We start from the raw sequence: 14,858 nt of genomic DNA on the forward strand, positions 1-14,858 counted from the left end.
TTAAATCATATTACAAAGATAGAAAACTATATATATGAATCTTTATTAAAAGCCAAACCAAAAAGCCCCCAAGTGGTGCCAAACTAATGAAAGAATCAAATATTTTATTAGGCAAAAGAAGAAAGATTTAAGCAAAGTAATCATTTGTTTTAGAGTTGGGTAGGTCATTAAAGGCCCAATTATTTCTCACTAAGCTAAGGAGATACTTAAGTTAAAAGATGCCACTGCATACCACTGAGAACCCTCCAAAATAAAGCGAAAATTAAGGTAAACAAAATTGATTAAAAGTAATTAATCTTGCAGTACTCTTGTGTTCCATAAAATGCGACCTAATTTATAGGAAAAGTTACTCAGTTATAAATTATTGAATAACATTGATATATTATCAACCCATGGCATTTTCCCATATCATACGTTTATTCAAAACTTGTTTTTAACGTTAAAAAAACACGAATGTGAATCATAAGTTGACAATAAGTTTTGATTAGTGAATAGTGATTCTAATAGTGTATTTTTTTTTTATAATGATAAACGAATCATATACTCATAATAAAATACTAGTATAATATAAAAGATTCAGATTCTGTATATTAGACGAAACGATGGAATAAAGTATACGCAAGCCTGCCGGAATATTCCCCCCATAGCAAAGTTGATGTGTCGGCCGACGATGAGAATCCAAGCCATCTCATCAAACAAACGCGTATTTTAGAAACAGAGGCGCACGCTAAGGTCAACTTTTGAAACAGAGGAAAAGACTTCGACTTTTTCTTCTCTCTTCTCTCGATTTGTTTTCTCCCGGTGTGGGTGTGCTTTTGTCGTTTCATCGTTCGTTTACTCCAACTTGCTTTTATTATTCTACGCTCTCTCATCTCATGGACTAATCAAATCAAACAACACAACACAAAAAGAAAATTTAGTTTTTTTCTTTTTCTTTTAAGAGAAATACAAATAAATATCTCTGCTTTTTTCTTTTCTTTTTTTTATTCAGTGATGGGTACGCTTCACCTCTAAGTTTTGACCAAAGAAGTTTCTTCGTTTCTCTAACTCTCTCTTGTGGTCACCCGTTGTTTTAATCGTAATATACCAAGAGAATGCTAAGATTCACTCTTCATCTCTCGACATCGTCATGAGTTTCTTCTCTGTTTATCAATGGAGGTTGGTTTTGGAATCTTTACAATTTTCCAAGTTTTTTGTTTTTTGTTTTTACTTGTTGCAAACTTTCTAATTTTAATGGGTATTGCTCTATTTGGCTATGTTTCTTCAAAAGGTTCTTTTTTTTTTTTTTTTTTTTGAGAGTTGCGTCTTAAAGTTTCAACCTTTATTATTATTAGCTAAACACTATTACTACTCGAGAAACTTGTACTACTGTTTATGGTTGTGTTTAGTATCAGCAATGTAATTTTTAAGGATATCGATTGGATCTGTATATGTATGTATTGAAAGCTGCTGAGCTAGAGACTTTGTTTCTTCAATACAATAAGCTTGAGTCTGTAATTGTTGACTTACAGATGTTGAGCTCTTCTTCTTCTTCTACTCAAGTTGAAACATTCAGAGACATGGGCATGTATGAACCATTCCAACAGTTATCTGGTTGGGAGAATCCTTTCAAATCAGATGTCAACAATATTAGTAACAATCAGAGTTCTACAACAACACTTGAGGTTGATGCTAGACCTGAAACTGATGATAACAATAGAGTGAGATATTCTTTATTCCCTGATTCATGCTTTAAGACTGATTTTTATAAGTGTTTGTTTGTTTGTTTGTTTGGTGATTGTATGGTTAAATTATGTGCAGGCGAATTATGCTTCTTTGTATAATAATAACTCTGTTGAAGCAGAACCTTCTAGTAATAATGATCAGGACGAAGACCGGATTAATGATAAGGTAGAGACATTTTAGCATTTTAAGGCTACTTTGTACCTTTTGGTTTCGAAGACCTCATAAACTCCTCCTTCTCCATTTTAATCTTTAGAATTAGAGGAAGAGACACGGCGTGATGACATGAATTGTTGTTCCTTCTGTATGCACAGATGAAACGGCGTTTGGCTCAGAACCGTGAAGCTGCTCGCAAAAGCCGTTTGAGAAAGAAGGTAAGAAAAGGTCCCTTGGTGGGATTTTCTTGTGGTTAATGGTAAAAAGGGATGCTTATGCAAAGTTACGTCTGTGTGCCTGTAGGCCCATGTCCAACAGTTAGAAGAAAGCCGGTTGAAGTTGTCACAGCTCGAGCAGGAACTTGTCAGAGCTAGGCAACAGGTTAGCTCAATCTTATTTTTTTGTTCTGTACATGTTCATCAAGCTCTATATGACTCATACTGACTCAGTGAATTTGGTTTGTTTTAGGGATTATGCGTACGCAATTCATCAGACACTAGTTATCTAGGACCAGCTGGGAACATAAACTCAGGTTGGCTTTTATATCACTAAATAAGCTTTATGTTAGCATTGCTTAATCTCTTAATCCTCAATATCTTAAAGAAATAATGATCTCAATGAAACCTTATTCAGGGATTGCTGCATTTGAAATGGAATACACACACTGGCTCGAAGAGCAAAACAAAAGAGTTAGTGAGATTCGAACAGCGCTCCAAGCTCATATCAGTGACATTGAGCTCAAAATGCTGGTAGATACTTGCTTGAACCACTACGCAAATCTCTTCCGCATGAAAGCTGATGCTGCAAAGGCTGATGTGTTCTTCTTGATGTCGGGGATGTGGCGAACTTCAACTGAACGCTTCTTTCAATGGATTGGAGGTTTCCGCCCATCTGAACTGTTGAATGTAAACCCTTTTTTCACCTTTACACGTTATAGCCTTCACTCTTGAGAAGACAATCTCAACGCTTATTGTTTGTCTAGGTTGTGATGCCATACATTGAGCCCTTAACCGATCAGCAACTGTTGGCGGTGCGTAACCTCCAACAATCATCTCAGCAAGCAGAGGAGGCTCTCTCTCAAGGCTTAGATAAACTTCAGCAGAGTTTGGTCGAAAGCATAGCAGTTCAGATAAAAGTTGTCGAGTCCAGGAATCATGGGGCTCAAATGGCTTCGGCCATGGAGAATCTCCAAGCATTGGAGAGTTTTGTGAACCAGGTAACCTGCCAATAATCTTCATATCGTAATATAGCTAAATGTGTTTGATGTGTGCTTTTGTAGTCTCCATGATCTTTCTTCTTAAATCAATGATGTTTCATTTTCATTCTGCAAAAACCAAGAAAGCTTGCATCTTTCTGTCTGTATAATGCATTGAAACCATCTCTGTTGGAACAGGCGGATCATCTAAGGCAACAGACTCTGCAGCAAATGAGTAAGATCTTGACGACAAGACAGTCTGCTCGAGGCTTGCTCGCTCTAGGGGAGTACTTCCACAGGCTTCGTGCTCTTAGTTCTCTTTGGGCAGCTCGTCCACGAGAACACACTTAACAAGTTAGGAGGCAAAACAAAGAGAAAGAGTCATCAACCTTGGATGATGTTTAGCTAGGGACTTGTTTATCTCTCATTAAGTGTTTGGAAATGAAGGCTCCATTAGAGCATCACCTTCCTCATTGAAGTTTTTGGTTTAGGTAAAACGAATAAGGTGTAAATTTGGGTGGAAACAAACATTTGATAAATAAGGCTCCTTCATATTTGTAAAATATAACAGGCTTTGCAGTCTTCTTCGTATATGAGAATTTGTGTCCAACATCTAGTTTTACGTATTTGTGAGGGACTTGAATACAAAATACCGGTGATGCGTTAACGTTAGACCGAACTGATATGAAACCGGTTATGAAGACTATGGTTGGTGAACTTTTGGGTTTTGCTTGCTTTTCTCAAAGTGCGCATTGTCATCCTCATCGTTGCGTTTCTACTTTCATCGCTAATGGGGGAGAAAAGTAAGGAAAAAAAGAAATAAAGAAGGAAGGAAACAAAAATGGCTTAAAGTTTCATCATTCTTATGTCGTGGTGAAGAAAATTTCTCTGCTCATCAGTGAAGGTTGGTTAAAGCTTTACCATTTTGATTCTATGTCTGGTTGCTAAAATATATAAAAATAATCCTCTTTGTGTTAGAACTTTTCTGGTTTCAAAATGGGTGATTGATATATACGTTTTGTAATTTCTCAAAAGATTCAATTTTTGAAACTTGGTGAGCTTGAAAACTGGTGTTTTATTTCCTAGAACTGTTGCAAAACTTCTCCTGTTTACTCTTGTGTGGGTGACCGTTTGTAACTTTGGGATCTTGATTGATTCTAGTGAGGGTGAGCTAGAAACATACTCTCTTTTCTCTCTCTTCTTGTGTCTTGTCAGATTCTTTAAAGACTGAATTTGTAATTCTTGATACAAGTTTGGAGCTTTTGCTGTTTAGTTGAAATTGTGTCACAGCTTGAGCAAAGTAGCAGCAGGTGAAGTTCTTTGTTTTCTGTTCATGAAAATTTATCTGTTTCATACTAACTCGATGATACCTATTCTCTGTTCATTGATTATCAAAATCAGATACTAGTTATCTATGACCATGAACACAGGTTGGTAATTTCATATAAAAGTATATATATATATGTTGGGTTATACTATAATCGTCAATACATTAAACTCTTAAACACATAATTCTTCACGAGGGATTGTTGCATTCGAAAGGGAATACGGACTCTGGCTAGAAGAGCAGAACAGGAGAGTTAGTGAGATTCGAACAGCACTCCAAGCTCATATGAGTGACATTGAACTCATGAATGTTAGTAGATTCTTGCTTGGACCACTACGCAAATCTCTTCCGCATCAAAGCTGATGCTGCAAGGATTGATGCGTGCTACTTGGTATCAGGCATGTGGCGAACTTCGACTGAGCGTTTCTTTCAGTGGATTGGAGGTTTCCGCCCATCCGAGCTGTTACATGTAAACTTCATTCGTTGTGGATTTTGACCTTTATGTTATAGTCCTTTCACTCTTTAAAGCACCTAAAATTGTTTTCCAATTGGCTTTTCAGGTTGTGATGCCATATCTTCAGCCGCTAACCAATGATCAAATCCGGGAGGTTGCGAACCTTCAACTGTCGTCTCAATATTCAGAAGATTCTCTCTCTCAAGGGATAAATAAATTAAAGATGGCTTTGGCTGAAAGAATAGCAACCAAGGAGATTCTTGAAGCATTGCAGGGTTTTGTGAACCAGGTAAACCTACAACACACCATACTCTTAATAGTATTAGGCTTTAGCTCAGTGTTTGGTTTATGCATCTGCAGTCTCCATTAACCCCCACCATTCTCACATGTATTTTCATTCTCGTCCGTTTTTCTATTAGCTTACGAACATTCAAGTTTGGGAGGATATAGACATTCAAAACTTAAATGTACTAATGGCAAAACATAGAATGATTTTTCTTTTACTTGTCTGAAGCCCTAGAAATACCCCCAAAACATAGAAATCTGAAGCCCTAGAAATACCCCCAAAATATATTTGGTTCTCCTTTTACTTGTCTGAACCGAACCGAACTAAAAGATATCTGAATCAAACCAAACAGAAATATTTTAGGTTTTTCTATATGGTTTGTAAACTTTGTATATAAAAGTTACATAGATCCAAACTATTCGAAACCCGCAAAAACTGCTCAAGACATAATTAATTAAACATGTTGGACTATACAAAAGACATAATTCCTCCGCAGAGCAATTATTTTGATGTAATTCTTTCATCTTCTAATTGTTTAGATGAGGTTGATTGTGTTTGAGATGACTAGCTAGTGTTCCTTTAGGGTACCGATTGATACAGTGAACCGTTCCTATATTACCGATTGGTTATAGTTTCTCTAATGGGTTTTCTTAGGGTTTCGATTTTCCCAACGATAACACTCGCCACCGGCGCCTTCGTCGCTTTGAATGGGGAGATAATCATCCAAAGTTTCCTTTTGGTTCCGTGGTCAAGCTTTATGCTAAGTTGGGGCTTCATCGTTACAATTTGTTGGAGGTAAAAAAATTTGAGTGTTCTATGTAATATCGATATGGTGTGACTATTATTATTATTAGTATACCAAATGAAATTAACTTAGCATTCTCAATTATCTTCTTTCAGGGTACAAACTTGCAGCTGGATAGCCTAAAGAGTTTCACCGTGAGCATAACTGGCGGTCCTTCCTCTTACTACGTCAGTCTGGTTGCACGTGTTCCAGATGGCGGTTTGCAGCATTTTCAAGTTCTAGTTCGTGAAAGGGGTCTTGGCTTTCTGGACTTGGGGTGCCCTATCGCTAGACCTCTAGGTAATTTAAGATTTGACTTGGACATATATTTATGGTGCAGTTAGACTTGATTTGTGGTCATTACATCTTATACATCTTATACATTTGCTTGATAGTGACCGAGCCTTTCCTACGTCCTCATAGCGATCCACCTCCACCACCTGATGGTTTGTTTTTCAGTGATGAATTGCCTGATTGGCCATCGGAGATTGCTTTCAATGATAGAAAACGGTTTCACCTGGTAATAGTAACTAATACAACTCACTCACTCACTTGTGGTTTTGCTTTTTGCCTAGTGATGAATTATTGACAAATTTTGCAGGTGAAAGAATCTGAGTTGAGAGACAATGACTGGGTTCGTCTCTATTTGGAACTTGCACTTGTTTTTCACGACAGGACTCTTACAGAGGTGAGATTTTCTCTCTCTCTCTCTCTCTCTCTCTCTCTCTCTCTCATCTGTTTTGCATATCAATGATAGTGGCACTCCCTACTACTGGTACTAATTTGATTCACTCGTGCATGGTTTTTGTTTCTGCAGCGCTATCTCTCCCTGTTGGAGAAAAAGCTCTGGACAACAAGCAGCGTTCTAAAAGGCTTAAGCGTCGTTTAGGTGTTCTTAGACTTTGGAGATTATCTAATCCTAGGTGCCACCAGGTATACAAGACCCGTCCCACATTATCCGCTGCTTAACTAAGTTATTTAATTTGTGCTTTTGGACTTTTAAGTGTAATTTATAAGTGTGTGCGACTGTCACAAACANCTACGCAAATCTCTTCCGCATCAAAGCTGATGCTGCAAGGATTGATGCGTGCTACTTGGTATCAGGCATGTGGCGAACTTCGACTGAGCGTTTCTTTCAGTGGATTGGAGGTTTCCGCCCATCCGAGCTGTTACATGTAAACTTCATTCGTTGTGGATTTTGACCTTTATGTTATAGTCCTTTCACTCTTTAAAGCACCTAAAATTGTTTTCCAATTGGCTTTTCAGGTTGTGATGCCATATCTTCAGCCGCTAACCAATGATCAAATCCGGGAGGTTGCGAACCTTCAACTGTCGTCTCAATATTCAGAAGATTCTCTCTCTCAAGGGATAAATAAATTAAAGATGGCTTTGGCTGAAAGAATAGCAACCAAGGAGATTCTTGAAGCATTGCAGGGTTTTGTGAACCAGGTAAACCTACAACACACCATACTCTTAATAGTATTAGGCTTTAGCTCAGTGTTTGGTTTATGCATCTGCAGTCTCCATTAACCCCCACCATTCTCACATGTATTTTCATTCTCGTCCGTTTTTCTATTAGCTTACGAACATTCAAGTTTGGGAGGATATAGACATTCAAAACTTAAATGTACTAATGGCAAAACATAGAATGATTTTTCTTTTACTTGTCTGAAGCCCTAGAAATACCCCCAAAACATAGAAATCTGAAGCCCTAGAAATACCCCCAAAATATATTTGGTTCTCCTTTTACTTGTCTGAACCGAACCGAACTAAAAGATATCTGAATCAAACCAAACAGAAATATTTTAGGTTTTTCTATATGGTTTGTAAACTTTGTATATAAAAGTTACATAGATCCAAACTATTCGAAACCCGCAAAAACTGCTCAAGACATAATTAATTAAACATGTTGGACTATACAAAAGACATAATTCCTCCGCAGAGCAATTATTTTGATGTAATTCTTTCATCTTCTAATTGTTTAGATGAGGTTGATTGTGTTTGAGATGACTAGCTAGTGTTCCTTTAGGGTACCGATTGATACAGTGAACCGTTCCTATATTACCGATTGGTTATAGTTTCTCTAATGGGTTTTCTTAGGGTTTCGATTTTCCCAACGATAACACTCGCCACCGGCGCCTTCGTCGCTTTGAATGGGGAGATAATCATCCAAAGTTTCCTTTTGGTTCCGTGGTCAAGCTTTATGCTAAGTTGGGGCTTCATCGTTACAATTTGTTGGAGGTAAAAAAATTTGAGTGTTCTATGTAATATCGATATGGTGTGACTATTATTATTATTAGTATACCAAATGAAATTAACTTAGCATTCTCAATTATCTTCTTTCAGGGTACAAACTTGCAGCTGGATAGCCTAAAGAGTTTCACCGTGAGCATAACTGGCGGTCCTTCCTCTTACTACGTCAGTCTGGTTGCACGTGTTCCAGATGGCGGTTTGCAGCATTTTCAAGTTCTAGTTCGTGAAAGGGGTCTTGGCTTTCTGGACTTGGGGTGCCCTATCGCTAGACCTCTAGGTAATTTAAGATTTGACTTGGACATATATTTATGGTGCAGTTAGACTTGATTTGTGGTCATTACATCTTATACATCTTATACATTTGCTTGATAGTGACCGAGCCTTTCCTACGTCCTCATAGCGATCCACCTCCACCACCTGATGGTTTGTTTTTCAGTGATGAATTGCCTGATTGGCCATCGGAGATTGCTTTCAATGATAGAAAACGGTTTCACCTGGTAATAGTAACTAATACAACTCACTCACTCACTTGTGGTTTTGCTTTTTGCCTAGTGATGAATTATTGACAAATTTTGCAGGTGAAAGAATCTGAGTTGAGAGACAATGACTGGGTTCGTCTCTATTTGGAACTTGCACTTGTTTTTCACGACAGGACTCTTACAGAGGTGAGATTTTCTCTCTCTCTCTCTCTCTCTCTCTCTCTCTCTCTCNAAATTTGAGTGTTCTATGTAATATCGATATGGTGTGACTATTATTATTATTAGTATACCAAATGAAATTAACTTAGCATTCTCAATTATCTTCTTTCAGGGTACAAACTTGCAGCTGGATAGCCTAAAGAGTTTCACCGTGAGCATAACTGGCGGTCCTTCCTCTTACTACGTCAGTCTGGTTGCACGTGTTCCAGATGGCGGTTTGCAGCATTTTCAAGTTCTAGTTCGTGAAAGGGGTCTTGGCTTTCTGGACTTGGGGTGCCCTATCGCTAGACCTCTAGGTAATTTAAGATTTGACTTGGACATATATTTATGGTGCAGTTAGACTTGATTTGTGGTCATTACATCTTATACATCTTATACATTTGCTTGATAGTGACCGAGCCTTTCCTACGTCCTCATAGCGATCCACCTCCACCACCTGATGGTTTGTTTTTCAGTGATGAATTGCCTGATTGGCCATCGGAGATTGCTTTCAATGATAGAAAACGGTTTCACCTGGTAATAGTAACTAATACAACTCACTCACTCACTTGTGGTTTTGCTTTTTGCCTAGTGATGAATTATTGACAAATTTTGCAGGTGAAAGAATCTGAGTTGAGAGACAATGACTGGGTTCGTCTCTATTTGGAACTTGCACTTGTTTTTCACGACAGGACTCTTACAGAGGTGAGATTTTCTCTCTCTCTCTCTCTCTCTCTCTCTCTCTCTCTCATCTGTTTTGCATATCAATGATAGTGGCACTCCCTACTACTGGTACTAATTTGATTCACTCGTGCATGGTTTTTGTTTCTGCAGCGCTATCTCTCCCTGTTGGAGAAAAAGCTCTGGACAACAAGCAGCGTTCTAAAAGGCTTAAGCGTCGTTTAGGTGTTCTTAGACTTTGGAGATTATCTAATCCTAGGTGCCACCAGGTATACAAGACCCGTCCCACATTATCCGCTGCTTAACTAAGTTATTTAATTTGTGCTTTTGGACTTTTAAGTGTAATTTATAAGTGTGTGCGACTGTCACAAACAATTAAGTTAACGTAATAGGGGAATGTTCTTGGTTTTACACGTTTTTGTTGTCCTTTTGTATTTTCCCATTCTATGGTACTAAAAAACTGTTGTGTAGTTTAATCTTGTTTGGACAAAATCTACGGTCAAATTAACTACAACGATTTCGGTTCGGTTAGTGTCCGGTTAACAATGGTTTGATGAAAAAACGAACGGGGCTACCAAACATCAAACATGTGATCATTAAAGATTTAAAATTGAGAAGGCCCAACTAAAGCCGATAATGAATCCTTCGCCTAGCAAACCTCCTAAATCGACCAAAAGCCTCCGCCGCTAAATTTCGTACTTGACGACGAGCAGAAAGATGATTCGTCGGTTGGCCTATACACAAGACATAATTCCTCTGCACAGCAGTGAATCTGATGTAATTCTTTCATCTCCTTATTTGTTTAGATTGATTATATTTTCTCTAATGGGGGTTTTTCTTATATAGGGTTTCGATTTTCCCAACGGTAACACTAACACTCACTTCGAATGTGGAGGCAAGTATCCTAGTTATCCTTTTCGTTCTTTGGTCAAGCTTTATGCTAGGTTGGGGCTTCATCGCTACAATTTGTTAGAGGTAAGTGCTTGATATGGTGTGACTATTATTATTATACCAATTAAATTAAATTGCTCTTTTCTTACAGCTTAGCCTACAGAGTTTCAACATGAGGGTGACTGGCGGTCCTTCCTCTTACTACCTTAGTCTGGTTGCACGTGTTCCAGATAGCCGTTTGCAGCAAGCCTTTCAAGTTCTTGTTCAGGAAAGGAGTTTTGGCTTTCTAGACTTGGGGTGCCCTATCGCTAGACCTCTAGGTAATTAACGATTTCACTTATAGACTTGAGTTAGTGGTGCATTAATTATCGTACATCTTGCTGATTAACATTGCATGCATAGTGACCACCAAGGAGCCTCATAGCGATCCAACACCACCACCCGATGGTTTGTTTTCCAGTAAAAAATTGCCTCGTTGGCCATCGTCTTTCACTGATACAAACCGGTTCCACCTGGTAAGATCATTAGTAATAACTCACCTGTTGTGGTTTTTGCTTTCTGCCTTGTTGTAGTGATCACATCTGTCAGAGTTGCAAGACAATGATTGGATTCGTCTATACTTGGAACTTGCACTTGTTTTTCTTGATAGGAGTCTCACAGATGTGAGTCTTTTTTTGGTCTCCCTTCCATTGGTTTTTGGTTTTTCATATCAATATTGATAGTGGCACTCCCTAATTGGTAATTATTCGATTGTTTCTGCAGGACCATCACACCCACCATCTCTCCCAGCTGGAGATTGTGCAAGTGGCGATTGAAACTACTCAAGATGTGGGGCCGCGTAACTCCAAAAAGACTACAGTTGTCTACATCACCTATAATGACTTGGCTAAGGCTCAGGCTGGTGAACCGGTACAGGGCAGAGCTATTGTTAGAAGAATCATCAATGAGACTACAGGAAACTTTCGTCTGCGGGGTGTATATTGGATTAAAGACGACACTAAGAAGGATTCTGTGCACCTCTGACAGCGTTCTAAAAGGCTTAAGCTTCGTTTAGGTGTTCATAGACTTTGGCGACTATCTAATCCTAGGTGCCACCAGCTGCGTAATGTCTAGTATTATATTGAGCTCAGCTGCATTAAGCTCTTGATCAGCATGCTTAACTATTGTTATTAATGGTCTTCTAAGTTATTTAATTTGTGCGTTTGGACTTTCTAGTGGATCTGTAATATTGTGCGTATTGTACGACCAAGCTCTACACTTATCTCTTATTTTGTGGGATTCTTTGCATATCATCTAGTACAAATGAGTCTTATGAATTGAGATAAGTGAAAAGAGTAGGAAACTGTTACGTGAGAAGTGAAACATAAAAATACTTACTACCAATCAAGAATGTTTTTGAGAGCACCCTCTATGACATATGAAAAGTCTAGAAGCATCAAGGTTGATCTCCTTTCTTCTTCAGCATCTCCAGGTATGTGTTCATGATCTTCTTGTCTAATTCGTAATAGACTTCCATTTTCTTCAAAGGTCTCATATCAAGATCAATGAAATGTACCTACGGACGATGTTGAGCTCAGTTTATGAGAGACAATTCAATCAAAGCAAAAATTAAGTATATATGAAGAATTAAAAAAAAAAACCACATGTACCTTATACTCAAATTCTTGCTTTGTTGATTCGAGATGAAGATTACTGTGGGAAGATGACCTTGAGAGCCTAACGTCTGTTGATCTAAAACTCATCATTACACTACAGTCCTTTGCAGTGGCAGATATTAGAAAATCCTTCAAAATTTTCACTTTTTCATCTAGTGGAATTGAATGTATGGAACTATACTGATTTAATGATTTACTCTTCTCCAAGTCTCTGCACACTTTACATGGCTGGTCAATCAAGTCATAGTACACGTGAATCGCTCCCTCGATGTTATATTTGTCCAGCTTCTGGACGTCTAGAAGCTGATCTAGAACTTCGGATGAGTAGACAGTTTCTGCTACAAGCTCTATGAAACGATCTGCACGTAAGCCATCATCGGTTTTGATTATATCTTTGAGTATATGCTCAAAAGCTACTTCAACCTTTGAAGTTGTTTTGCTTATGCCACCACCTAAGCCTCCAAACACCAAAGTTCCATTCAAGAACACGCGGAAATTGTTCTGAGGTGTGGCGTAGAGTGCTTTTATTGCTCTGTGTATTCTATCTTTTGATCCGGAGAATAGGTCCAAGGGATCATACTCACTGATTTCTGAGATCTGCAATACATGGTTTTAGCGTATTAGGCATTGTGAATTCTGAGAACGTTCAGAAGGATGTAGGAGAAGTATTACCTCGTTTTCCTTAAGCTTCAGAAATTGGTGCATTTGGAAACGAGTTATACTCTTCTTAATAACATTTTCTTCAGCTACGAAACTTGAAGATGGAAGAAATCCACATTTGGGCTACTTCATCAGAGCAAACATATATCAGCCCAAATGTAGCATTCAATGGCTAAGCCAACATATAAAGAAAGCACAAGATAATGATCATGAACACCTTTATTTCAACACTTAAGCATGGTTTATCCTCAACATGACCTGAAAGCAGAGGAGATCATTAACGCCTGCGACATGTATCTATCCATAAACCAAAAACAATAGCTTAAATCCAAGAGACAAAAGCTACAAGCTCACACATCATAGTTTACTTGCAAGTCAAACAAAACAATGAAAGAGAGAACCTTATCAATTGTTAAACACACAAATATCCATTTACCGTGAGCGAAAAGTGTCAAATCATCCATGAGAAGCACGGAACTGCGGTTAGTATCCACACTGGCTGCATCAGCTCTCCAAGAAGGGCGCTGAGATGTTATAATTTTCTCAACAGATTCAAGGAATTCCTTTGCTACGAGAAGACGTGTCTGCAAAGTTGCACCAACACAGGTAAATTACGTTAATCATCATCTTAAAAAACATTCTAATTAATGCAACTTCCAGTTTCCGTTACAATCATGAGAAGAGAAGAAAAGGAAGAGGAAACATACTCCAGGATTTACATGTTTATGACCCAACAAAGGTCTCATGACATGTTTGACAAACAAATACTCTTTAATCTCCTTGTTCTGGCAAGATACAAGTTCCTTAACGTCTCCCCAAATAAGCTTTTCATGAGTAGTAAGACCATTTTCACTTTTGTCTCCATTTTCATTCCCATCTTTTGGCATTTTGTGTATCCTCATCATCTTTCCCAACTTCACACATAACACACAAACAAAACAAAACAGATAGTTTCAATGTAACTACTTCTTTCCCAATACCAAAAACAATGACATTAAAGCAAAATCGTGTTTTGGTCTGAGAAACAGATCAAAAGAGGAGACTCACGAAAGTGGGAGAAGATCCAATGTAAGCGAGAACCAAATTTACAGCTCCTTCGCCTCTATATGACCAATCGACTGCATCCTTTGGTTTCAAAACAATCTCTTCCATCTGAATCCAAACACAGATAAACGAAAAGGTGTTTTACACAAAATCAGAAACGTATATCTCTCTTGAGCAATGATCAAATCGTAAACAAAGCTATGCACACCTTTGAGTTTTTAGAAAACAATGTAGCCGGCTTAAAAGAACGATTAAGAATCTCGATTAGTATCAAAATCTAACACTAATAAGCGGAATTCGTCATTCAATTCTAGAGATTACTTTCGTCGCTCGCTCAAAACAGGACAAGTATGAAAACAAATTGAAATTACTATTTTTTTTTGTATTTGTTTTGGAACAGATTGAATGTGTTTATTAAAATAATTGATTTATTAAGGGACATATTTTCGCTGACAAAAAAAAAAGGGACATATTTTCAAATAATAATATATATAAAAGAGCGGATAAATGGAATAATTAGTACTAACATGTAAGAATGTTAGCAGAAGATAAAATTCATTTCATCGAAACTGAACTGATACAATATAATAATTATATAATTGAAGGAATTTTTTTTTCAATTCAAACAATCATTGTGAATGGATCCATATTGAGGAAAAAGAATCAAGAGAAATAAATATTTGTATTTTAAATGCTTAAAATAAGGCGAAGTCAGAGGGGTTAAGATTAGAATTAACCAAGTCTCATACTATAAGTTTGAAGATTTCGTAATTGAGAGAATAAAAATAGTTATTTTCCCGGGAATTTAAATTTGTTGTTTGTAACTGCTGGAAAGGTTAAGACATTTTGAAGAAGAATGAAGAAGGACCGGTTAAATGAGAGTAAACCGGGTGGGGATGTAGCATATAGGACAAGAGATCAGGTGGTGGGAAAGACCAATGATGAGGAACTGACAAATCACAGAAGACAGAGTTAAGTGTCTCTGTCTTAAAATTCATCGGGAAACTCTTCTATCTTTCTATCTTAGCTGTACTTTTTACATTTTTCTCCGTACCTTTTATTCTCCCTTATTG

At 37.7% G+C, this 14,858-nt stretch overlaps 5 protein-coding genes across 12 annotated transcripts; 4 read left to right on the plus strand and 1 right to left on the minus strand.

The window, feature by feature from the left end:
• LOC104740906 (transcription factor TGA3) lies at positions 592-3,689 on the plus strand. The gene is made up of 9 exons (XM_010461632.2): positions 592-1,158; positions 1,512-1,700; positions 1,801-1,890; positions 2,037-2,096; positions 2,182-2,259; positions 2,347-2,410; positions 2,512-2,783; positions 2,861-3,094; positions 3,272-3,689. The coding sequence occupies exons 1-9, from the start codon at positions 1,153-1,155 to the stop codon at positions 3,422-3,424; spliced, it is 1,146 nt and encodes a 381-aa protein (XP_010459934.1). The 5' UTR covers positions 592-1,152; the 3' UTR covers positions 3,425-3,689.
• LOC104740908 (UPF0725 protein EMB2204-like) lies at positions 3,836-6,955 on the plus strand. 8 transcript variants are annotated; one of them, XM_010461641.2, is made up of 9 exons: positions 3,836-4,383; positions 4,475-4,503; positions 4,616-4,869; positions 4,961-5,143; positions 5,795-5,935; positions 6,041-6,224; positions 6,320-6,444; positions 6,526-6,612; positions 6,742-6,955. In XM_010461641.2, exons 3-9 carry the CDS (start codon positions 4,708-4,710, stop codon positions 6,811-6,813), a joined length of 954 nt encoding a protein of 317 aa, XP_010459943.1. In that variant the 5' UTR covers positions 3,836-4,383; positions 4,475-4,503; positions 4,616-4,707; the 3' UTR covers positions 6,814-6,955. The 8 variants fall into 8 exon arrangements, with proteins under 8 accessions (XP_010459943.1, XP_010459946.1, XP_010459949.1 ...); XM_010461644.2 differs by having other exon boundaries at positions 3,836-3,977; XM_010461647.2 differs by having other exon boundaries at positions 3,836-4,709; positions 4,799-4,869.
• On the plus strand, positions 6,973-9,760 carry LOC104740910 (UPF0725 protein At1g02770-like). The gene is made up of 10 exons (XM_019235486.1): positions 6,973-7,099; positions 7,191-7,373; positions 8,025-8,165; positions 8,271-8,454; positions 8,550-8,674; positions 8,756-8,842; positions 8,988-9,171; positions 9,267-9,391; positions 9,473-9,559; positions 9,689-9,760. Exons 1-10 carry the CDS (start codon positions 7,031-7,033, stop codon positions 9,758-9,760), a joined length of 1,257 nt encoding a protein of 418 aa, XP_019091031.1. The 5' UTR covers positions 6,973-7,030.
• Positions 8,992-11,713, plus strand: LOC104743459 (UPF0725 protein EMB2204-like). Its single transcript, XM_019235352.1, has 9 exons — positions 8,992-9,171; positions 9,267-9,391; positions 9,473-9,559; positions 9,689-10,312; positions 10,382-10,510; positions 10,578-10,746; positions 10,829-10,873; positions 10,999-11,088; positions 11,189-11,713. The coding sequence occupies exons 4-8, from the start codon at positions 10,253-10,255 to the stop codon at positions 11,028-11,030; spliced, it is 435 nt and encodes a 144-aa protein (XP_019090897.1). The 5' UTR covers positions 8,992-9,171; positions 9,267-9,391; positions 9,473-9,559; positions 9,689-10,252; the 3' UTR covers positions 11,031-11,088; positions 11,189-11,713.
• On the minus strand, positions 11,772-13,893 carry LOC104740911 (inositol-pentakisphosphate 2-kinase-like). The gene is made up of 7 exons (XM_019235353.1): positions 13,789-13,893; positions 13,449-13,655; positions 13,178-13,325; positions 12,959-12,999; positions 12,754-12,864; positions 12,076-12,678; positions 11,772-11,981 (listed from the first exon to the last, which is right to left on the minus strand). The coding sequence occupies exons 1-7, from the start codon at positions 13,891-13,893 to the stop codon at positions 11,862-11,864; spliced, it is 1,335 nt and encodes a 444-aa protein (XP_019090898.1). The 3' UTR covers positions 11,772-11,861.

This window comes from Camelina sativa, chromosome 14 (genome assembly GCF_000633955.1).
Source record: "Camelina sativa cultivar DH55 chromosome 14, Cs, whole genome shotgun sequence".
Classification (NCBI taxonomy): Eukaryota; Viridiplantae; Streptophyta; class Magnoliopsida; order Brassicales; family Brassicaceae; genus Camelina; species Camelina sativa.